The following is a 26,361-nucleotide window of genomic DNA, read 5'->3' on the forward strand; positions in this document are numbered from 1 at the left end:
CCTTGTTGTTCGGCTCAGGTTCAAAATATTAAATCAAAGCCCAGGGGAGGAGGGTTGCCACGGCAGGGGTAACACATTCCAAACACACGCCCCCGCTCCACCTCACACCAACACCGGAGCCATCCATTTCAATTACAGAGGCGCACCATCCAGAGAGGAAGGTGAGGCGGCAGATTGGGACAAAGTTGTGGAGAAAACACCCGGAGGATAAAACTGAAAACACTGGCTCTTCTGAAGTGCGTACGGTGATGTTTGGAGCCTGGAACTCATAGCTAGCCAGCAGCCAGGAAACTAAAAGAAACGACCGAAGGGCGACATTGGTGCCCAAAAAGAATAGAATCAAAGAATGTTCCAGCAAGTCATTCAGCGGCCACAAAAACCAGAGACCAAACTAACCAAACTAGATCCCAATTTTTTCCTTAACAGTTCAAGATAATAATATTCAACACAATTATACACAGATTTTCACAGGGAATGCAAATCATTGTGTATTTGACATTTAAATTATGTACACAAGTGTAGTTACTGAGCTCTCTTTGTATTCCCATCATCTTTCCCTTTACTTTGACCAGTCGTCTTGAATAACGTTAGCCTACTTTTTTAGGGTGGGTGGGGGACCTTCACCTGTAGAATTAACCAAGAAATGAACATGTAACTGGTGACTGTAGTTACACAACTGCAGTCAATTTTCATTTATCACATTGTAAACCTGTTCATCTTTATAAAAATAAATGATCTATATTTTTTTGCACTATAAGGCAGGCGTACATCAAATCCTGTAATTTTCCAAATAAAAAAAAAGAAATTTGACGTATAATCCGGCCCACCCTATGAGTAAATTGTGTTTTTTCACTTGGAACTGATTTTTGTGAAACACAGCACTCAGAAATCTGTCCAAAAGTTTTACTTTGGTAAACTACAAAGTCACAACTCTTGATGGATTGTTGAAGTGTTATGGGTACTATAGTCCCTCAGCCTGGCAGAGTGATACATACCATCGTCAATAAAGTTATCGTCAATAAAGTTATCGTCAATAAAGTTATTGTCAATAAAGTTTGTCTTATCTGTTGTTTTCCTCTTTCTGTAAAGGCTGATTATTGCAAATAAAAGAAAGGAACAAGATTACCAGCATCATTCACAAAAGAAACTTCCCATGAACCCCTCTGCCCAATCGCCTGCTCCCTCTTAGCCTTAGCCACTCTAGGGGAAGTGTAGTCATGCCATATACGATTGTTATAATTGCAAAAGCCATATTTATCTTTAACTCATCATTGTTAACGTCATCATCATCATTAGCAGTAATTCCATCAATAACCTCAATTCAAAACAAACGGAAAGATCTGTAACAACGAAACCTTCAGTTAAGTTCTTGTTTGTTCTGCTCCAACCCTACTATCTTTTATAGTGTTTTCCTCACATCTTTAAACTCAAAGTTCCCAAAGATTTGAGTTTTTACATCAGCGAAGCACAGACAAAAGACACACTTTTTGCTCTGAGATAAAAAGAAGCGAGAATCTGTAGAAAAACACAAAAATATGTTTTGGTCTTTCCACTGTACACAAGAACAGACAGAGGAGATAGAAGAACTAGCATCACTTCAGGCAGCAAGATAAAGGAGAGAGCAGAAATAAATCTTAGCAAAGCCATGCGGAGACCTGACATGGCACAGAGACGGGCACAGGAGAGAGCCAGCAAAACAAAAGAATCCGTCACTAGAACCTGGCAGCGTGCGAGCTGAAGGCTGCCATTCACACCGCCGTCTTTCAAAGCACTGCCTCCAGGTCAGACCTGATAACCTTCTGCAAAGCAAACGCGTCCCGGGAGACATTGCTGGTCCTCTGCCTTTAGACAGCCTTTGGCAGGAGGTCCATCGCGGGGTCTGGACTACATTTAGGGATGGTGTCAAATGGAATGTCATGTAAATAAATGAACAAAACATTTTCTTTATTTTTGTGTCAAACCTGTGTAACCCACTTACTGTTACTTTAAATTATTTTACCTGGCCCCACATGTAGAATCGTTTTAAGTCTTAGACACATCCTTCCTACCACGCTCTGAAAGACGAGCATGTGTGGGAGCTCACAGAGAAAATTCCTGTTGCTATAGGCAGGCTTTGGACTTTGATTTGCCATAGACATTCTACAATTGGGTTTTTTTATTCCATCTTCCAGTATACATTTACTGATCACCCGCCATGCTTCAACACTGAGCCGTCTGGGTTAACCGTGAATCGAACTGGTGAGTGACATTTCTTTGTTTGAGTCAGCGGTACTTGCACGTAGTTACCACTTTAAAATCTATTGCATATACATACATACACACATATGTTTACCGTAATTTCCAGACTATAGAGCACACCTGATTATACGCGGCACCCATTACGTATAATGTCTATACATGTCTATAAGCCGCATGTGCCCACATTGAAACATGTGTTGTAGAGTGAGGATGTGTATGTGCTGAAACCGCGGCGCCGCGTGTCTAAAAAAGAGGAGGGAGCGCGTGCAACGCAAGAGGGAGGCTCTCACTCACTTTTGCATTGGTCTGGCTCCTTCCTCCTTCCTCTTACACACTCAGCGCGCTGACACACACACTCATTCTACAACACATGTATAGTTAGTTCATTAGTTAGATAGTTAGTAGTTAGTGTAATCAAAATCCCACACCATCACAGCTCTATTCCTAACAGTGCGTGTGATGCGGCAGTAACACGGCAGTAATATGGAAGTAACAGCACCAACAGGGCTGGTTAAAAAAAAACATACCAGTAAAAGTCACTGAGAGCAGCAGTAACTTATAGGTCCTGTGCACTGAAACCATGGAAGTCTTCCTCCTCAGTGTTGGATTGGAATAGCGTCAGATATTCTTCACCACACTCTCTCAGTCTCTCCTTCGTTGTAGCTGTCAGTGTCACTCTCATCCTGAGACAAATTCTCTCCTGAGCTTGCGCTGTCCTCGCAGCAGACCGGCTTTTCCAAACCCGTTGGTGATGGTGGATTGTTTCACACTGCTTTTAATGATTGCGTTTAACTTGAAAGCTGCGTCGTATGTATTTCTTCTAGCATTTTCCATGATGAGGGTCTGTTCGTGCTATTTATTCACAAAGCAGGAATTCACATTAAACTTGCGTCTTCCTCGCTCTTCCCCGTCTCACTCTAACCCTTTCTGCTCGAGCGCCCCTAGCGGCCGTTAGAAAAAATGCATAAAAAAAAGAATAAAAATGCATAAATAAGCCCCATTATTGAATAAACCGCAGGGTTGAAAGCGTGTGACAAAAGTAACAGCTCATAATCTGGAAATTACTGTAAATATGATTGATAAAAGGGCTAAAAAATATTTATCCTTTGAGAAATAACTATCAGAAGACATTTGTTTTGAGAAAAATTCTGATCATGTACACGAAGATAAACTCTGAAAAGTATTCTGATGAATTTGATTGTCATTTGAATATCAATTAGTTTTGTTGATGAATATGCAAGGATGATATCGTTTTAGTAATGGAATGTGGATGTCTCTTTTGATATATTTGACACAATTAGTCCTGCACAATATATCGCAAATTTATCATTATTGCGATATCAAGCTGTGCAATACGCATATCGCAAAAGATGGGGAAAATTGCACTAAATGGTAACCTTACATATGATAAAATGTGACAATCTTATGGCAGCTTGAATTATTTAACGAATCAAATAAATCAATTTATGCATTTGGCCTTCACGTTGTTGACCAACCGGATGAAGCCCTTTTATGTTAGATGCTCGCCTCCTATGTGGACGACGGCCAATTGGAGTAAAATCTAAGGTATGTTAACTCTTATTTAAATTAAACTATTGCAGGGAAATGGAAATTATGTTTTTGGTTGTTTTGCTTTTTGTTCATATACGGCAAGTTATATCGTCATCGCAATATTGATCACTAATATCCCATATCACAGGTTTTCCTCATATCGTGCAGCTCTAGAAACAGCGTTCCAAGGTTTACACAAGCCAGGTTTCTTCTCGCTTTTCCCTCCTGGGGATTCTGCATACCCCCACACAGTGATGATGTGCTATTGGCGCGGTAGGTCTAACCCCACCAAACACCCACAAAACATCCCAGACAAAGTCAAAGCTCATACAGACCCCTTACCATTCTGTGGATGAACTCACCATCAAAAAGAACAGAACAAAAGACTCTTCTGTACCTGAGAAGATATATTTGTATATATGTATATGTTACCCAATACGTCTGTGCTGTAAATATATTTTCACAATGCGTTTCTGGTGTATCAAGATTCATAAACATCTCACATCTCCTCCGAAGCGTTCGAAGCGTTCAAGCTCAATGTACTTTTCACATGTAGTGGATCAAAAGTGCTACACCTGCTTTTTATAATATGGGTTGCATTGCAACACTTTACAGTAGTAAAGTGTTTACGTAATCAACATAAATCAGCTGATTCTGTCGCAGAGAAAAGCAGCTCTGCGCCATTATGCAACACTTTACATTACTAATATAATATTTGTAGTATATCAGTGCAAAGCCGCTGATTGATGATGACCGTTTAAACCTTGGAAGATTCACAGTATGTCAAGTATGCCTTATTTAGGTGGACATCTTTTGCACAAATGCTGATGGACCCCCTAAGGACGAGGGGGCGGTCCCCCCTAAGCTCTCGTGTGCATGTACACAAACTCTGCCTATAAAAGCTACTTTTATCATTGCTAAAAAATAGTAGTACCAGTTTGAGAACTGAACTTGAAGCTGCAGCAGTAATCGTTTGGAAAGTCTGGTTTCCTGACAGGATCAGAGTGGGTCGGTTCCCAGCAGTCAGCCTGTTTTTCAGCATTTCTGTTCCACGCCTCATTAAAGTCGCATGGGTGCAGGCTGTGCCTGTTGGCAAACTGCGCAGACATAACAGGATCAGACCTCCTCTGAATCCAAAACAAAGATGTACCTGTTCTGGTGGGCGAGACGAGATCAGCTGAGCGGCAGATTAAAGGATGGCGAGGAAAATGAAGAGAGATGAGCGCCAACAACATCGCTGGGGCGTTTTGGGCGGAAAAATCTTTGTAGACGTGCGTATATGCGCATTTCGGGCTTGCACATTCAAAACTCTCCCATTCATAAGTCACTATGTAAAATTTTCGGGCTCTACGTACGAATTACATAGTGATTGTGCACACATCGAAAGTTGTGTCCAGTTGGAATTCTATGACACCAAGTCTTTCTTCTATTGGAATAGAGCTGTGAAAGAAAGAGCCTGGAGCAAGATTCATGAAGTTTGCACCACTTCAACATTTCGCATCAAGCCTCCACTGACTCAGTACAGTACAGTACATGTGCTAATATCGGCCTGCCTGAACACCGTATGCTTAAAGTGCATCCAAAAATCCACATTCAGCGTGCTGCTGAACACACAGTAGGCCTGCACAATATACCGCAAATTTATCGTTATCGCGACATTAAACTGTGCAATATGCATACCGCAAAAGACGGCGAAAATCGCAATAAGTGTTTACCTTAAATGTGCTAAAACAATCTCATGGCAGCTTGAAATATTGAACAAATGAAATAAATCCCTTTATGCATTTAACCAATCGAAAGTACCCGTTTACGTTGTTGATCAATCAGATGAGCCCTTTTATGTTTGATGTTTGCCTCCTACGTCGACAAGGGTCATTTGGAGTATAATTTTTAAACTGTTGCAGTGCACACGGAAATTATGTTTTTGGTTGTTTTGCTATTTGTTGATATACCACGAATTATATCGTTATCGCAATATTAATCACCAATATCGCATATCGCGAGTTTTCCTCATACCGTGCAGCCCTTACACACAGCATATGCCCATAAGACTAAATAGGAGGAAATATGGCGTTTTTGTAGCAGTTTGGTAGCTGGATATTTAAAAAAAAACATAATAGACTATGTGAGGAAACACACACACAAATAAATATGTTTCCTCCTCTTTGAAGACACGTTCTTTGACCAATGGCACTCTCCTTTCACTCAGCCAATCTGTGGCCACAGAAGCATCTGCTCAAGGGTAGTGGACCAAGTAAATGCAAACACCTCCAAACATCCCACCCAGGCAACCCTCCACCTGGTAGGAATTACCCACCGGCTCCACCAGGAGTGACATAATGACCTTTATGTTGTAATGGAACCAAAGGTCAAATTAGTGACAGAAGGCTGCTCTGCCCACTTGAGCTACGGCCACCCTTCATTTAACCCAAAGTCACAAAACTTTATTAAAAGCACATCCCACTTTAGGACAGCCTTTTAATAGGTTGGAAAAAAGCTGCGCTTTGAGCACCAGCCCCTTCCAACCATGGCCGGCCCTCCCTATACGCGAATTACGCAGCCGCGTAGGGCCCCCGTCACCAGCAGGGCCCCGAAGTGGCGACAAAAATTAAATTAAAAGAGACCCAAATCTGGCAACCCTTTTCATAGAACTTCCTTACCAACGTGTGCTCTGAATGTTGTGCAAAAGAAAGTTGCCTGCACTTTAATGATCCCCCCCCTGTCAGCACACATGAACCAATCTGGCAACCCAAATAATGACGTTACACCATTTAGCAACGATTGGTCAACATAATTGCTTCTGAGCCTGGCACGGTGTGCATTTACGAGCGCATTTTGTTTCAATAAAGTTGGGAAAAGAAAAAAACGAGCACATTTTGTCACGCTGATCAAAGCGACAACAAGAAAACGTCATGCCTCAGAGACTTTATCCACCACCAGGAGCTAAAAAAAGATAAAAATATTCAACATCAATCACAAGGTAAGTTTGGAGGATGTTGGGGCTTTATTTTTACATTATCCAGCAGTTCTGTGCAGCTGCGCGATTTACGTTGCGCGATGTGAGGTGAAGTTTGCACATAACGATCCCGTTTGTCGTAATTTCCAATGGAAAACTCGAAAATAATTTTGATACCCAAGTTTCCAAGATGAGGTCGGACATGACCTTCTAAAACGGTGGAGAGTAAAGAAAAGTAAATAATGACAACGATATGATGGCTGAAAAATGTTTAACTCACGTTATCGTTTTGTTTCATTGTTTTGCTAACACATATTTAGTGCGTTCTGCATTTTCCGGTTTATTACAGCATAAAACTGCTGTTTATCCGTTATAGACAGTCAGGTAGTCTGAGTTTTACAACAATGAATGTGTCTTAAAATCTTGCATCGGCATGAAATATGGAGAATGAAAACTGCCAAATACATAGGAAATAAAGGTTCTCATCTATAAATGACAAACAAAATAAATGTACTAATTTTAAAATTATGAACATACAAAATAATACAAAAAGAAGTGTATAAAAGGCTTATAATTCCACTTATTCTCAAATTAGTGTTCACATTTTATTATTTATAAATGGGTACATTTATTTCTTATTTGTATTTTGCAGTTTTGATTCTACATAATGATGATGTTTTGCACAGTTCCGTCTCAGCCGACAGTTTCTTCTGCTCTCAAAAAGTATTAACAAGTATTGGAGGTGGTGCAGCATCCACATCCCAAGATGTTCCTGACTTCACTGAAGATGTCATCTCAGGTAACTTTAAAAGCATGTAAAGTAATTAAAAAAACAGTGTCTGCATAAAACCTTTTTTTCATAAACAGCAGCTGAAGAGTATGGAGCTCCAAACTGTTCATAATTAAATTAATGAAATATGACCTTATGCAAATATACAATCAAACAATAAATCTCTCATAAATATATAAAAAGATCATGAAATTGTGAAAAACCTGCACACAGATTTTAAACGAGCCAATATATTATTAGTATTCTGCTATAGATATTTTATTAGCTTTATCATTGATTATTGTATAATAATATTTTTGGTTTTTTAGCTGCAGAAGAAACTCCTGTCACCACATCTACTGTTGAAAGGGAAAACATTTGACTGTTTGACTTTTCACTGTTTGCTTTTATTGAAGTTATGTATCTCATGTTCCAGGGGCTCCAAGAGAGGCGTGTATGGAAGAGGAGCCTACTGGATCCAAAATTCCACCTACCGGTACCTCAAATCCAGTTGGTCCAGCTGAATGGACAACCACACTCTCTGATCCAGTAAGAATGGATTTGGCGCAAAGAGGTCCTTTTCAGACTGAGAAAGACTCTGACTTTCCAAAATCCCCTCATTGAGCTGTTGTTTTCTTTATGTTGGATTGTTTTATTGTCATTTGATTTGCTATTAAGTTGCTGTTTTTAATAAGTTGGAGTTTTGTGAATGTCATTTGTTGAGTGCCAAATGTTACATTAAAAAATATATATCTATATATATATATATATACATTTGTCATTCATTTTTTTTCTTTGCATTTAAAATTTGTTTGGCACCACTTAATGTGCATCCAACATGCAGGCAATTTACTGTATTCAATTCTTTGGGAGCAATAATAATTCACAAATGTATTAATAGAGATATCTCATTTATATTACAACAACAGTTGCATTTTTTTGGTGCTGCTTTTTGGTGCTGCCGATCAGTTAGAGGGCCCACAAATTAAATTTCGCTTAGGGCCCCCAGAAGACCAGGGCCGGCCCTGCTTCCAACCCACGAAAGCCAGCAGGTTCTCACATTGTGACGTAGATAAGTTAGAACAGCCCCTTCCAAGGAGTCTGTGCTGCCAGCACCGCCTCAAGGCTAACAGGCGCTAACGGTGATCGGCAAATTGTTTACCTTTTACAAGCACAATATGCACACCCACGTATGAAAAAGTTTGGATGTTGTTTGTTTTTGCGGGCGAGACGCAGACAATGCCGACTGTAGGTTGACGTCATGAAATGGGCGCCACCCACATTTATAAAAATTTGTTTTTTAATGAAATATTAGTTTATTCTGAAAGGCATAAGGATACCATGATCTATACCTTTTAACACTGGAGATGTGGGCAGCAACCCCCAAATGACACTCCCTCACTGAAATACTGAGAATCTTCCACCGTTTATCCAATCTACATAAATGCTACCAGGTGGAGGGTTGACGTAAAATAAGCTGCTTTGCAAAATGGCGCAAAGCCACTTTTCTCCACGACAGGATCAGCTGATTAATGTTGATTGCCCAAACCCATAGCCACTGTAGCGCGTTGCATGTTGGCGCATCGCTGCGTTTCTCTGTAGAGCATTGTCGATCAATCTCATGTCTCATTTAACACGAAGTGGTCAGTTTGCCAAATTTACTTTAATCTTTGATCGCAATCAAATCTTTGTTTTCATTCCATAATACTAGACTGGTTTTTCTATGAAGGTTTGAACTCTTAAACAAGAGAGAAAAGTGTGAAAATGTTCATGTCTGTCTTAGGAAAGCAGAAAACGTGTAGTGAGGAGTTTACCATCCTAAAACATCTGAAACCCTACACCTATTGGAGGTTATTTTTGGAATGCAATCCCTACGATAAACAAAGGATTTCATCAAGCGTCGCGATATTAACACCAACTGTGGTGATGGCTTCAGAAGGGAGGAAGTGGCTCGTGAGCATAAAAGTAGAACCTTGAAAGCCAGAAGACACTGCGGTTGAGTGTGCAGACTGCAGTGTGTTGGGTCTAATCTGCAGCATACATTTATTTCCCACCGTGCACGTCTTTCAAACTCAGACTTACTATCTGTCTGATGCTATTTCAGGAAGCTGCAGTAAGATGGCCCTTTAGCGCAGCAGAACAAATGCAGCACTACACAGCAGGAACGGCTGCCGTTCAGCCGCGAGCGGTAAAAAATTACAACATTTGGATGTGGAACTAAGCTGACATTTGAAGCAATGGTCGATTCGGCTGCAGGTGATGGTGGTGTGTCTGTGTGTGTGTGGGGGGGGGTGTCACCACACGGCCTTTCTCTTACCAAATAGATTGCTGGAGTGGCCTTGCTTGGAGACCGGCCTGAGCTCATTTGAACCCCAGGCGTAGCGCCGGTAGCTGTCCCACGCGTGCTTCATCATCTGTCGGGAGGAGAAAAGTGCAGACGGTCAAACCAACAGACTCAGGGAGGGGGGGCTCCCAGCAAAAATAAACGTTACTGCAGTGAGAGTCAATACAGATGAAACGACGTTAGAACTCTGCGCTTGATTACATACAAGCACCTTAATAGAGTTTTTCTGAGCCGATATCCAAACATATGTAAGCCTTTTATTGAAGCTTTTTCCCCAGCACCATCGACTTCAACAATGTGGAACATAAAACCGAATTTCATTACTTTGTTTTACCCAGAGGGGTTCCTGTAAAAACGCTGTCCTGAAAAAGTTCTGCATAAAACCAGCGAAGAATCAGAGTCTTTGGTCACAAACTGTATTTTAAGGTATTGAGCATCAATGAGCTAATTAGAATGAAATGAAAACAAATGAAATAATTCTCCTTTTTTTCTATTTCATATAAAGTTCCTAATGTATTCAGCACATTTTCAGACAACAGTGGCCTTTACTAACTTTATTAAAAATGTACAGGTGCAGGATTTTAGCGGAGAGGCGTGATTTGAGCGGCGGGCAACAGGCACAAAGGTCTGGCAGTTTTAGCGGTTTTAGCGGCACAGTTTGGTACTTGCCCGAACCAAATCACCCAACAGTACCCGTCCCGGCTACTGTTGGTTGAAGGCGGGTACACGGCCTGTCGCAGGGTGGATGGATCTGGAGCGATCCCGATCACTGTGTCGGTTCCTGGGAGGGGAGCTGGCGGCCAGACAGACACCCTCTGCGGGATGAGCAGCCAGCCTGATCCTTCCTGAACTTTAGGATATTTTTCTTATTTTCATCGAGGCAATAATAAAAAAGGTCTCCAGATTTTATTCTTGATTTAATTTTTACCCTCTCTGGTTAATGCGGGACAGCAAGCCTTCAGACTCGGTCGGAGAGAGAACACAAATGTGGAGAACACATTTGAGACTTTAACTTAAGTTGAAAAACGTGCTGCCAACATAAAAAAAAGCCTCAGATGCACTTAAAATACGTGCAGGAATGCAGCAATGTGCCATCCGCATTTCTCTCGCACCTGAGCTTGAGTTTGATTGACAGCGATTTACTAGGAGAAATACTCAGAAATGCAAAAATGAAACGATTTCTTATTACATTAGTTCTCTTTCTTAAGAAAAAAGCCACAAGTACATGTCAAAAACTTAAAAAAACATGATTTATTATAGTCCCTCTTTTTGAATTTAATATTTAATTAATTATTTCACATTTCTACCGTTAAGATTTGAAGATGTTTCCATTGGTATCGTCTACATTTTCCAACAGTGGGTTGTTTTTTTTAATGTCCTGCTGCTCAGCTGGACTGGAAATGTAAGGGGGGGTTCACACAGACAGCTCTGTCCTTATTTGAACAGACCTGTTCTCTTTATGAAGGGAATTGCTCGTCGTTCAGCAGAGGCAAATCTAACTTTGCTTGAAACTGGGTCATTCCAGGCAGATCTGCACAAGAATTCCTAAAAACTAAATCAAATACACCCTTTGCATCCTTTGGACTGCTCAGTGCTGCTTTTCTGAGTCCTTTTTGGTCAAACAAAAATGACCAAATAAAAGACAAGCAGAGGCTCATGGTGATGGGATCTATTTATAAGCTCCTTACTGGGATAAAACAGGTTTGAATTAACACTTTTACTGTGGAACAAATACAAACAGTCATGTGTTCATTCACTGTCCGGTTTGTTACTGCTCAAGGCGCCGTTAAAGACGTCTTCAAGCAGACTTCTGGCATGAGTCCTACGCTGACAGATACAGGTTGTAAAGACGTTTGCAGATGTAACTGTGTCTCGGGCTGAAAGACTCTCCTGTGTGTACACTTGTTTTGGATTTACTCTCGAGGATTCCATGTGTTGACTGTAATTGGATTAACGTCTTGGATTTTCAAGGCTTATGAAGATCTGGTGGCTGAAGCAGTTTTAAAGGTGGAGCGGCTCAGTGCTAAGGGACTGATCAACAAGCATTTTAGTTTAGGTCAGGCAAGGAGACGCAGAACAGCGACTATAACGGAGACTGAACTGCATCCAGGCTTCGCGTTGAGCCACATTTTTATCAGAAATGCTCACTGCTCTGAAGGCAACAGGTCCTCCGCGCTGAAAGCTCTCACAAATGTGGTTTTGGCAAACATTTGTTTCCTTAAAGTGTGCTTGTAGGTTGGAAGTGCGATGTCATGACACTACCACAACAAAAACTCCACCCTTAAGGCCCCATTTGCAGCCTTTAGCATCGAAAATAGACCCAGACAATCTGTGAATCGCAGTGAAGCTTTACAAACACACTACAAACACACGCTACAATGACCTACTACAACATGCTACACAGTAATACAATATGCTACAACATGCAACAAAATAATGCTGCATACTATAACATGCTAAAAATACATTAATGTTGTGAAACTGACTTGTTGATTCCTTGCTGAAGGTTTGGAGCTAATGTATCTGTGCATTTGGGTTTCATCCATTTTCCTACGAAACCCTCTTTTCTGAATCCCTTTTAGGGTCACAGGGTTGCTGGAGCCTATCTCAGCCTCTAATGAGCAAAGGTCGGCCGTCACAGGACCTGGGGTTTCTTGCCCTGGCATGTAACTAATCTCCCCTGCTAACCAGCGTTAGTCAAGCTCGTCTGACGTGATATTTCTTATAAATCACGCGTAACCTGTAGGGTTTTTGTTGGTCACGTGCCGTTATGATGAGGCTGCTGCAGGAACATCATGTGGGTAGAATTCAAGCGTCTTGATAAGGCATATTGGTGCAGTGAATAATGAGAATAATGATCTGCACTAATCTGTAAACAATTCAGAGCAAAATGGCGTGTTAGCATTTGTTTGGCGCCCCTCCCACAGACAAGAGAGAACGTCAAGACTGGCTTCCCCCGTCCCACACCGTGTAACTCACAGTGGAACAGATGACTTCTGCACATTTTTGCACATTGTTACCTGTTTGTAAATAGTCTTTAAACTTTTTGTTTTTATATTACTCTTTTTTACTCTTATGTTCACCGCTACGGTAACGCACAAATTTCCCACATGTGGGATCAATAAAGTACTTCTGATTCTTATTCCGATTTATGCCGTTCAAAATTTATAATATTGCAACAATGTGGACATCATTAAATGGGCGGGGTCATCTTTTTATCTTATTTGAAAAGGTGTAAATGGAATGGTAGAATGTAACCAATTTTTGTTCAGAATGTAGAGGATTAAAATTAGGCATTAGGTAGAAAATCTCTTAAAACCTAGACAGAAAAATGCACACAGCCTTGTAATTGCGATGTTTTCTCCCAGATGGGGCGGGCCTTAATAACTGCTAAAAGGGTTACTGTGCCCCGTAACACAATTTTAATGCAAGACATCAATGTCCTCGATATCCCGAAAGGGGCTCAGGGCGTCTCTGCATTAAAAATACATACTCTGACTTGTTTTGGGTAGAAGCCACATTGGAACGCTCCAAGCAGATGTCACACACATGAACGATCAGGTCGACTTTCAAAGTAAAAAAAACAACTCTCTGCAGTGTTTTACATTAACGTTTAAACACAAACTGGGACAAAAAGCGCAAACGATGACCACAGAGGGTTTTAATAGACGGATGGTCCCAAACAGAAAGCACATGGGCAAAGCCAGGACAGAAAAACACCTCTCCTTTTGTCTGGAGCGACACTGAAGTCTGACAGTGTTCAATTGTTTCATTGTGTACGTTTTGGTTGGTTTGTGGACGACGCAAATGCAAAACAGAAGCAGGCTGATTGGAAATTAGCTCAGTAAACTAGAATACACCAAACCAAAAGTGAAAGAAAAAAAAGGTAAAAGGCAGCAGAGACAGCAGCCCAAACCCAAAAACAAACTGAAATCATCTGGCTTGTAGACTGAAGGATGTTCAAGCTAACAGACGGAAAGCTAAAAGCAGGTGTAAACACTATGAACAGAGCAAAACAAGAATCTGGGCTTTATGACGATATTCCATAAGCTGATATTTTCAAAAGGTCTTTGCTGATGTGTAGAGATAATGCAGATACTGTGAAGCTTTCTCGCCCCACCCAAAAACGGTCCTGGTTCAAATCCCAACAGGGATCTTTCTATGTGGAGTTTGCATGTTCTCCCCATGCATGTGTGGCTTTTCTCCAGGGACTCCAGATTCTTCCCGTGGTTTAAAAACATGCGTCGTAGGTTAACTGATTATTCTTACTTCTGAGTGTTGTGCCATGCGACAGGCTACCGATCCGTTCAAGGTCTATCCCACTTTTGCCCAATACTGGCTGGGATAGGCTCCAGCAACCCCTTGACCCCAAAAGAGATTCAGCAGATTCTAAACACTAGAGATGCTGCCGGTGACATCTAAATAACACACAATCTCTAACATACTCCTCAACCATTCATGCGATCAATGCGAACCGGCTTTTTATATAGGCTGTGCACCATATACTAAAGTAGACGTTGAATAATGGTGCAAAGCAGCTTTTCTCCGCTTCAGAATCTCCTGGAATTATGGTAATTGTGTAAACATTAAAAGAGTTAATGTTGTCAAAAGAATGTAAATAGTGGAGCTTAAGCTCTGGTGTGAAAGAGGTATAACTGAGTGGTAGTGGGGTAGAGGTAGAGCAGTCGACTTTTGATCAGAAAGTCACAGGTTTGGTTCCCCTGCTTTCCCATGTTTCCCCACATTGGCCCTGATGGTTACAGTATGGCAGCAGAGTTGCCATCAGTGTGTGAATGTGAGGTGTACGCCATACGAAACCTGAACGTCCACTTTTGGTATGTTTGTAGCTTTAACGCAGCATGCAAATGAATGAGGGAGAGACGATTAGCATTGCAAACCAGCTGCTTAGCTGTCCAGGTGCGGCAGCTAAAGACGACATTCAGCAGAAAGTAATCAGAAAATCACATTCTCTAAAGGAACAGAGCCGACAATGAGGTAAAGCTTTGAAGCACAACGTGCGAGGAAGAAGATATTAAGAGGTGAAGAGATAATGGGACGTTCAGTCCTCCAAAATGTAAGAATCGACTATTTTACCACTATTTTGGGGGATTCAGAGCCTTTATTTAATCAATAAGCATGAGAAGCATACAGATGAATAAATGTTCATTAAATTGCAAACCCAAATATTGTTTTGTCATTTATTGTATTTGTTTTACGTAGTAATGTGTAGCTGCTGCTATAAGGTGATGGAAGTAAACCAAGATGTCAGCTATAGCTGTTATAAAACAGACAAGTACTAATTGACGTGAACAAATGAACGGTACTGAGCTGAACCAGTAAACTGTGCTGCTCACAAGCAGCACTTTAATTGGAATCTGAAAAAAATAAAAAAGGAGCTTTTTATAATTAAAGCAACTAAAAATCTTTAATAGTGAATCTCTCAATCACATATATTAAACAGTTGTTAAATCTAACGAAACTAACATTTGGTATGGGGTAGTTGACAAATTGGTTTGAAACAGATTTTGGTAGTGAGAAGCTGAATATTTAACTGTTTTTCATTAACGCTAACAAAAAGCAGCTAAACCTTAGAACAACCGCGGCGTTCCTGAACCCAGTGGACCGTTTTCTATTTTGTCTTCGAGCTGTTCCTTCTCTCTGCTTAGCAGCACACAAGAGAGCAGTGAAGACATTTTTGAGCAGTTTAACAGTTCTTCAACAGAACAACCTCACCACTTTGTGCTCACAGAGAAGTGGGTTTAATGTATTTATCCGTGACAGCAAGCTGCAGATATTACATTGCTACTATTTGTGAGCGTAGTCTGTCACACTGAAAACTGTTGGCCAGCGAAGCAGGCTTTTCATTCAAGACTTTTAAGAAGTGTACTTTATTTAGCATTATTGCTGAAAAAAAGACAGTTCATTAAGAGAAAAAAAAACCTTTCACAACAGACCTTTAGCTCAAGTGTTGACATTCTTTTAATTACCGTAACTCTTCAACCATCTATGCCAGGGGTGGCGAACAAGTTTGACACCAGGAGCCAAGTGAGAGTCAAAGAGCCACACCACACACTGACCTGCCAATACGTACACACACAAACACGCAATTAAAGCCGTATTATTTTCCATAAAACACTCCTCTCCCTACAACACAACAGCAAGTATTGTAGTTGTGTTTGTTTCAAGTTTTATTTCAGTTGAGTGTAGAAATAATTTAATTTTAACCTACGGTAAAAAAAAAAAAGAAGAAATATTCAATAATTTTTTAATTTATAGTTTTATGATGGATCCTTATCATGAAAACCAAGTAATTGATGACATGTTTATGTAAATTGAAACGACTTTGCTTGCTCACCAAAGTAGTAAGGAAAAAAGTATTGAGCTGCTTCCTACCTGATTAACAGTACATTTACTTGAACTCAACCGTCAAAACTTAGACATCATGAATCTCTCTTCTGCTCATAGCCACCTCACTAATGGTTTTACACCCAAGATTCCCCACTTCCCATGAGTCTTAGGGGCTGAAGGCGGGGCTAACCCCACGGTCGCCACACTATTCACACAAGCATGCTCAGTCAGGTGTCTGTGCACTTTGAAAAGCTTCATCTTGTTAAAAAAGGAGACAATTTTTGTCAGATCAGGAAGAGTTTTTAATTTTTACGTTTAGTTCTTTTCTGCCATAAACTATTTTACTGCTTCCAAAAGCTCAGAATAATAAACATAGTGACTATTCATTCTATTCAGTAAAAAAGTAAGAATCTTCCCATTCTTCCAGGAACATCATGCATTTCTCTTTATACTCTTAATTTCGCCATTTTTAATGTGAGGGTAATGTTTAGTAATTTTTTTTTATTGGGCGAAACCCGCGCAAATGACTGGCGGTCACTTATGTGTCGGGAGCAGAATAAAAACACTCACACTGCCCGGCGGCCTTTTTATTATTTATTTTTGATATTCTCTGATGGATTTGAGAGTTGTATAAAAGTGAATTACTCAAGAAATGAGGCTTAGTATGTCGAAATTATTGTTGCGAGACATCTGTGACAAATCCATCAACCAACTCCTGCTGATCTCAAAGAGGAATAAGCAAAGTCATGGATAGTTTGAATTGCTCCTTTCCAACTTTGTTGTTTGCACACGTTAATATGCCCAGAAAAAGCATGGCTCTTAATTCTGCTAACAGCCCCCTGACTCATGGGGAGAAACATTACACCCACAATTCCCCACTTCTCATGAGTCTTAGGGGCTGAAGGCGGGGCTAACCCCTGGGTCGCCACAATATGACGAGACGCAAAGAGCTGCATGCTCATGGGCCGAGAGCCGCAAGCGGCCACGTGTTCGCCACCCCTGATCTATGCAATTAACGTAATTCCAGCTGATTCCGATTCAGAAACAGCATTAGCTTTGCACTTATATGCAACACTTTACATTAGTAAAGACTCAACTATTGTAACGTTAGTACAATAAAGTTAATTACGTACCACTTTACTTATGGAAGCGATTCTGTAGCATAAATAAAAAGCAAAGTTTAAACCAGAAAAGCTTTTTCATTTTTCATTTGATGGTTGATCATCATGGTTGATTGATGATTCTCAGATCGCAGCAGCATTTCCGCCTTCATCGATCGGGAGCTTCGCCCTCCGCTATGCAAAGGCAGCTGGCGGTCCGAAGACAAAAGCTTGTCCGCGGTGCGTCAGGAGGAGGACCGCAGAAGGCGGACATGCTGCTATGTAGTCCTGAGAAGCTGTGTAAAGTCATCAGAAGTTCACAACCAACTCAAAGCCGTCTTCTACTCTGCCGCTAACACAGTCTGCTCCTGGTCTGTCTGACTCAGGGAGAAAGCAGTGACGTCATCGCCCCGCCTCCCCTCCGGAAATGCTTTTCCTAAATGATTATTGAGACAAGTTTCCCAGGGTGGATGTGAAAATGCAAATGCAATCCCCTCTTTGCATTTTTGTTTTAATTATGACACAGAATAAGCGGTTTTAAGTATAAAATGAAAAAGCATTTTGAAATATTGCTTTTTCATTTTAATTTTGAGTCATTTGATGCAGTTCATTTTGAAAATTAAAAAGCATTTCTGTTTATCCATTTTAAATGTCAAATTAGACATTTCTAAATGATTTTGCTACACATTTACCAGGGACCTTTTTTAAAATGAAATGTCAAATACCATTTTCTTTATCATTATAATTAAGTGACAGAAAAAGCTGTGTTGAAGTATAAAATGAAAAAGCATTTTGGTGGATTGCTTTTTCATTTTATTTTTGAGTCAAAAAATGCAGCTTCATTTTGAAAATGAAAAAGCATTTCTGGTTTTAACTCTGCTTTTTATTTATGCTACAGAATCGCTTCCATATTTACTAACGTAAAGTCTTGCATTTCGCCACAAAGCTGCTTTTCTCCACGTCAGAATCCATTGGAATTACGTAAACTATGTGAACGGTAGAAGAATTACGGTGCTCATAGACTGTGTCAATTGTCATTGCTTAAAGACTGGTGTTTAAGTCCCACTCCAATCATCTTTTGATCTATTTTCAAAGTGTACCCGTAGGTCTTTTAAGCATGCTTATAAATAATTATTAATATCATTATGATTTTGGCGAAAATAAACAAAAACGTGTGTTGTTGTCTGGGACATCTACAGAGCAGCAGGAGTTCGTCAGAAATTTGTGGCCGTGACTTTTGGAATGGAGTAAGGCTGCTATAATTTCCCATCAACTCTTTGTTAACAATCTATCCCGCTAGCTTACAGCCTCTCACATCCCCAATCTAACAAAAATGGTGAGCAATATCGTTTAGATCCAAATTTAAACTAACTAAACTAAGTCGTACAATTTAGATCCAGATTTCAGCTCAAACGAGGAAAACAAAGACGTACATGGAATAATTTGTCTGCAAGTGGATGAATCAAAATGGCGTGGAACAAGGAGCTTGTGGCCTGCCAACTGTAGTTTGTAAGCAACAACTACAAGCCTTTTCAAGCTGCATTTTTTTGTCTGCTCTGGATTATCTACAATTTAAATTAAAAAAATACTCAGAAATGCTTTCGAGCTTAATTTTCTTTATGTATGTCCTCTAACGTCAGAAAAATACTACAAGAACATATCAAAACACTATTTGGGTCTTTATAGAGTTCAACTGTTTTTACTGTGTGGCTGTATAGTTGTGCGAACTCTGGGCCACCTGAAAGCAAGCTTCTCGGTTTACTTGCAAATGAACTCTGGTCTGGCTCTTTAGTGTGGATTGGGAGAATATCCAGAAGACAAGATCAGAAGGAAAACAAAGAGGAAGTGGCTATAAGGATTTTTTTAAAAGCCTTTTCTACGAGTCAGTGTAAAATATGTCCCAATAAATGATGTAGCAATGTCAAGAAATGAGGATGAAGATTTGAACGCCCCTTCATGTCTTTTTGCACTAGTCAAAGTTCATTTCAAACAATACAACACCCAAAACGAGCAGCTGCTAAAACTGTGTGACGATTGACTAGTGCTCACTCTTAGTTTCCATTTTCCACTACTGTTCAATCTCTTTTGGAGTCACAGGGTTGCTGTGTGAAAAGTTTTAGGAGTCATACAGAAAATTGGCGACCTGTCCAGGGTGTACCCTGTCTTTGCCCAACAGTAGGTGGGATAGGCTTCAGCAACCCTGCGACCCCAAAAGAGATTTAGCGGGTTAAGACGATGGATGGATGGATGGATGGATGGATGGATGGTAATCTTTCAGGAGATCGGCTCAACCTGCAGATCCAATTCCTTATATTTCTGACAGATAAACACTTTTGGTGAATATTACAAAGAGCATTAGTTGTATAAATGAAAAAAGGGCGAAATCTTTTTTAAATCCATCTAAATAAAAGACACAGAACTTTCCACTAGCCACAACTCTCTGAGCTGACAGGGCTCATAAAAGATTTTGTTTTCACTCGTATGATTGGTGCTTAACGGCGTTCTGTACTGAGAACACGGTGGAGAGATGAAGAGAAGCAACACAGAAACATTGCTCATTGATCGCTGCTGGCTGATGGCCATTGGGGAAGGAGGAGAAAGAATGATGAAATGGAAAGTGAAAGAAATCCATATGTTTGACTTCATAGTTCAAACTTGCTTTGGACAGTAAAATAGTGCAACAATGAAAACTAAAGACCTGCGATAAAGACATAAAATACAACATTATTAAGGAGATGAGGCTAGCAATGGGTCTCTTTATCAACAAGTAAACACTGACTCGTCTTCCTGAGGCTTCCTTCATTGTTCACCAGTACACAGATAGATATCTACTAATGACTACAGTGTGGCGTCACCAGGATGACACACTCAATTCATCTAGAGGGCATCATAAAACAGAGTCGCCCTCACGTCATGAATATAGCGTTTAGCTTACATTAGCCTTACAGATACTTCAAGAGACACCCACAACATTTGTATGTTCAATTTTCAACGAGCCACAAGGAAACTAAAATGTATTTGAACTGGCCTCCCTTCTCTACGACCCTCCATGGGCCAAGCCCCAATATGGCCGCAGGTGACTTTACCTTAATAGATTAAGCCAAAGACTGGAATGGATGACAGATACACTCTGAATCAGGGTAGTTTAAAAAAATATAAAGTGGATGCAGGCTACATGTGGCAAGGCTGTGAGCCCAGAAAGTGGATTAAAGCAAAAGATTCCAACACACTAATCTGTGTAAGAGGAGATACTTTGTTGATAAAGTAGGTAATCTTTAAATAAACTCAAATCCACCAGCAACCTTTCTGATCATCTCAAAGGCGTACTATGCCCACAGACAGAAATACGAGCCACAGCAGCATTCTGTGTTCCAAACATCTGGAGCAAAGTGAGCAAAACCTGCGCCTTTAAATCAAGAATGGAAACTACTTTCTGAAACCTCTTTTCAGCAGCCCCTTGCACAGTATCCTCTCTTTGGTTTTTATTTCTGTTTTTCAGCCAGGCTTTCAATTGTCCTAATGCTAAAAAATACAATAATCACCACCCTGGGAATAAGGCAAGTCACATCAAGCAGAATATGTACTTCCGTGTCCTATGAGTAAGGTACCAGTATCATATAAACACTCTTATCTGTTTTTAAACACAGGTGTATGTCAAAGTGAACTAACTCAAACAGTAAACTCTGCCCTAAAACAAAGAGTATCATGTTCCATAGCCTGACTGGAAGTCTGCTTCGCAGGGCACATAGCCTCAAGCCTTCTAGTGCGGCCTTGAACCTACCAGCACCCCAAGTTGATTTTGGGCCAACAGTTTCCTGGAAATAAATGTCAAGAGGAAAAACTCAACTGCAGCATTTTTTTTTTCTTTTTATTGCTCCACATTTCCCTGGCCTGGATCTTTTCCTCGTTTCCTCATTTCATGAGGCACATGATGACACATGATCAAATTTGTTGACCTTTTTCAGGGTTTTGGGGCTAGATGTGTTGAAACCAGAAAACAAGCAAAACATGCATGCCAGAAAAAGTGGGGGAAAAATTAACAAAGAAATTGATTCATCAACAAAGCATGATATTTCAAAGCTTTGACTAAAGCCCAGTTGATACAGAGCTACAACCGTTATGTACAGTGTTCAGTAGGCAGACATTTTTACAGATGGTTTTTTTCCAAAATCAAAGCAACTTTCATTACATCAATGTTAAAAAAAACTGTTTTACATAACAAATATACTGTCTCACAACCACCAATTCACACAGCGCCAGAGAACAGTTGCCACACAAGTTTTTGGATGATTGTGATCGTTCTGAATCTTGCTTAGGCACAGTCAATTGATCTTTGGCCCATCTCTTTAAAGCCACTCATGGTAATGTTTAGAGAAGTCAGTCATGTGACCTCTAAACTTACCATGTCCCAGTTCTAAAGGGTTTTCACATTATCTGACATTTTCTTTTACATGTCAACTTTTTGAGAACAGCCCAATGAGTCTTTATGAAAATATAATTCCAAACAGAAGGATGGACATTAAAAGTATACATTAAACATGATTTTAGAACCATGAGTATTCCACACCTCTCACCTACTGTCCGTGAACATCACAGCAGTATATATACTTGCTCCTGGTAAATTAGCCTAAAGTGAGCGTAGGCCAGCACTCACACATCATGAAGAACTGACACATCGCTATACTGTTTTAATAAAATCGTACTGCTTTACATGTAATTAAATCTTGAAATGTCCATTCTGTGTTGTTGCCTATATTTTTGTCTGGAAATACAGTAACATACCGTTCTATGCCAAATAAACCTCGGTTTCTATCACTATTCCATTTACCAACCAAAAAATGCAACATCAAGAGCACAAACATCAAGTGCCAGTCTCTTTTAATGCCCATCTGAATAATGACAAAGTGAAAAGGAAACTACTGGACATATACAAATTTTAGGAGCATAACTAATTTTAACAATTCAATTTACATCATAATTTGTGGTTGCCAATACAAGTCACAAATCGATATTGGTTCATTCGATCCGATTCACTGACCTAAAATTCATTCAGGACATCTTCAGCCAAAACTTCAACCAGAGACAAATACCTGGTAACTGAACAGGGCAGGTGAAGTTTTCTATATTCAAAGTATCCAAAAGGATCATTATTAGAACATCCTAGTACACTGTGTGGTCACATGACTTTGCTAAATTCAAAGCGTTTGCACACATTGGACTGGAATGACGGACTGATCAGTTTTTGCTGACATCACATGTGTTGTCTGCTGTGATGTACTTGGTCATTTTTACGTTATAGTAAAATCAACTACTGTACCTCAATCCAAATGGTTTTAAAAAAAGATCAATTAAATCGATTAATTTCATTTTAAAACAACTTTGTAATGGTATAGGTTGACTTGATTAACAACTCGTATCAGAGAAATTGATCTGATTGGATTGTAGGAATATAATTCGATTAATTGTTTCACACCTAATGGATTTTTGATTTAAAATAACAGCTATTCTCTTTTTTTAAAACTAAACCTGGTTTCACTTTAAGATGTTGAATTAAGTCTTCTATTTAAAACTAACTTTGTGATTCTAGTGTCAGTCAAAATGTCAGAGACAATTCTTTTCCTTGTCTTTGTGGTTGTAATCGCTCACAGCAACAGGCTGATAACCTCCTTCAAAACTGTCAAGGTTTATGTTAGACTCTATAAAAATTCATGCATATATATTTACCGACCTGACCTTTGTCTCTGGTTTGCACAGAGAAGCCCAACCGATTCAGCTGCTTGACGAAAAGCAAACTAATGAAGACTTTCTGAAAGGCAAATTGATTTTTCTCTGCCTCCCTTCATCAGATCCATCGTCTGCTTCAATACAGCAGGCAGGCGGCAGCCGAGCCGCTGATCATCACTCATTTGTTTAACTGGTTGGCAAAGATGAGACCAGAACACCAGAGAAAGACCGCAAATACAGCTATGATCTCTTCTAAAGACAGACAAGACAGAGCATAATCTAAGGAATGAGAAATATCCAGGATTGGAACTGTCCACTCTGGCTACGAGACAAATCTACATTGACATTTTTCGTGTATATGACAGTTGTGAAAACTATCCCATTTCAACAGTTGTAAGGATGTAAAGTGGAGCTCGTGGGTTTACAGCATGACCTACTTTAGTTCTCCACACATAAACCAAGCCAATGAAATGCAGAGATGCAGTCCAGCTGACACAGACCCTTTCTTTCAAAGGTGGTGTTGTAAATTCCAACCTGTTCAGTACATTTGTTCAGGTACTGCGGTGAATTACTCTCTGATTAGTACATTCTGTTCAGGCATGTATGAGGACGAGCGGGGTCCTAAGGAAAACGAGGGGGGGGGGAGGGGGGCAAGCAGGCTACATGTGGCAAGGCTGTGAGCTCTGTAAAAACTGAAGAAAACTGAAGATAAAAGTTTGAACCGCTCATCTTGTCCTGTGCTCTCTGATCGGAGTCCTGACGCGGATGTAGAAGTCCCAGTCCGAGGAATATATTGCCTCCTTTATTCAACAGGTGGGTTTATAGCCCTTACCTCTGGAGAATCATTCCATCAAACAACGCTGAACACATCAAATGAACAGGTTATGCAACGTTCTCAATCGCAGTAATGACAAAGCAGGTAAACTGAAAAGATGTTCACACGAATGTAGATTTTTAGATGGGGAGTCAGGGCTGTCCAACCAAGATCCTCAATATATACCACCCTTTCTGTTTTAGGCAGCACTTTTCCAGCAGATTACCTGGATCAGGTGGATTCGATCAATCCAAATAAGGACATTCCTTCGGCAAATCGGTAGAAAACAGTGCACACAGAACTGGAAAACAGGCCATGGTAATAGATCTCGAGGATCAGAATTGAGTAGTCCTGGTCTACACCTTCAAATGGTTTTGTTTGTTTCTGCAATACACTCCTGAGTGCAAAGAAAACAGCCCGATAATGCCATGCAGTTACACCAGCTGCTTGTTACCAGAGAAATGGAGGATTAATCATTAACTTTCAATTCTAAGAAAATGTCTTTTTCAGATAACATGTGAATAATGACTTCCAAGTGCTTTGATTTTTTTGACCTGGTGCACATTCAAAGATCCATGTGAATACATTTTTTAAAAGCGAATGTATTATTTGTAAAATCTATTATTAATGTGCTGCTTTGGTTTTAGTCTAAAAGGCTTCAAGGTAGGGGTGTTAAAACCCAGATCCAGGCTATCCTGCACCCCCCCAAAAGTCTCAGTGAAAGCAACTTCTAATTGATGGAGCGCGGCATATATACACAGTGAGCTCAATAAGTATTTGATCACCTTGTGATTTAGCAACTTCTCCCACTTAGAAAACATGGAGGGGTCTAAAATTTTCATCATAGGTGCATTTCCACAGTGAGGGACAGAATCTGAAGAAACATTCAGAAATCACGTTGTACGATTTTTTTTAAACAATTTATTTGTATGTTACTGGGAGAAATAAGTATTTGATCACTTGATTATCAGATAGATTTCTGACCAGCAAAGACCTGCTGGTCTGCTTTTAAATAGTCCAACTCCACTCTGCTCATGATTCTAAATTAGTGGCACCTGTTTGAGGCTGTTAGATTGCATAAAGGCCCCTGTGCCCGCATAAAGGCCCCTGTTCCCCCCCCCCCCCCCCCCCCCAATCAGTCAGAAGTCTAACTACCAACATGGGCAAAACCAAAGAGATGTCAAAAGACACAAGAGACAAAATTGTAGAACTTCACAAAGCTGGAAGTGGCTACGGGGCAATTGCCAAGCAGCTTGGTGAGAAAAGAACAACTGTTGGAGCGATTGTCAGAAAATGAATTAGGCTAATGATGACTGTCAATGTCCCTCGGACTGGGGCCCCTCGCAAGATCTCACCTCGTGGGGTATCGATGATGCTAAGGACGGTGAAGAATCAGCCCAGGACTACACGGGAGGAGCTGGTCAATGACCTGTAGAGAGCTGGGACCACCGTTTCCAAGGCTACTATAAGTAATACATTAAAACGTCATGGTTTAAAATCATGTATCGCACGGAAGGTTCCCCTGCTGAAGTCAGCCCATGTCAAGGCCCGTCTGAAGTTTGCCAATGACCATCTTGATGATCCAGAGGAGTCATGGGAGAAAGACTTGTGGTTAGATGAGACCAAAATAGAACTTTTTGGTCTTAACTCCATTCGGCGTGTTTGGAGGAGGAAGGAGGAGCATCATCCCAAGAACACCATACCTACAGTGAAGCACGGGGGTGGAAGTATCATGGTCAGGACGACTGCACTGTATTAAGGAGAGGATGAACGGGGCTCCGTATTGTGAGATATTGGGCAAAAACCTCCTTACCTCAGTCAGAGCATTGAAGATGGGTCGTGGCTGGGTCTTTCAGCATGACAATGACCCGAAGCACACAGCCAAGAAAACCAAGGAGTGGCTCCGTAAGAAGCATATCAAGGTTCTGGAGTGGCCTAGCCAGTCTCCAGACCTAAATCCAATAGAGAATCTTTGGAGGGAGCTCAAACTCTGTGTTGCTCAGTGACAGCCCTGAACCCTGACAGATCTAGAGAAGATCTGTATGGAGGAGTGGGCCAGAATCCCTGCTTCAGTGTGTAGAAACCTAGTGAAGAACTACATGAACTGTTTGACCTCTGTAATTGTTAACAAAGGCTTCTGTAGCAAATATTAAAGTTGTTTAACCCAAGTGATCAAATACTTGTCACAGTAATAGACAAATAAATTGTTTTTAAAAATCGTACAACGTGATTTCTGAATGTTTCCTCAGATTCTGTCCCTCACTGTGGAAATGCACCTATTATGAAAATTTTAGACCCCTCCATGTTTTCTAAGTGGGAGAACTTGCTATATCAAATACTTATTGACCTCACTGTATATATCTACACACTCATCCATCTATCTATATCTACATATCCATCCATCCATCCATATGTGTGTGTGTGTGTAAGATTTTATGATTAGTTTTTAATGGAAAATCTGTTCAGTGTTGGCTTTAAATGACTTATTTCTCTCTTTTCTTTAGTAGTTTTTCTATG

At 40.4% G+C, this 26,361-nt stretch overlaps 1 protein-coding gene across 1 annotated transcript in view; it reads right to left on the bottom strand.

Annotated features, from left to right (window-relative positions):
- The window catches only part of LOC101158740 (mannosyl-oligosaccharide 1,2-alpha-mannosidase IA), a 125,498-nt gene that overhangs the window by 85,437 nt on the left and 13,700 nt on the right, over positions 1 to 26,361 (bottom strand). Inside the window, exon 2 of the mRNA XM_023953195.1 lies at positions 9,832 to 9,928. Coding sequence (XP_023808963.1) covers positions 9,832 to 9,928 — 97 coding nt within the window. The remainder of the gene's footprint in view (positions 1 to 9,831; positions 9,929 to 26,361) is intronic.

This window comes from Oryzias latipes, chromosome 24 (genome assembly GCF_002234675.1).
Source record: "Oryzias latipes chromosome 24, ASM223467v1".
Classification (NCBI taxonomy): Eukaryota; Metazoa; Chordata; class Actinopteri; order Beloniformes; family Adrianichthyidae; genus Oryzias; species Oryzias latipes.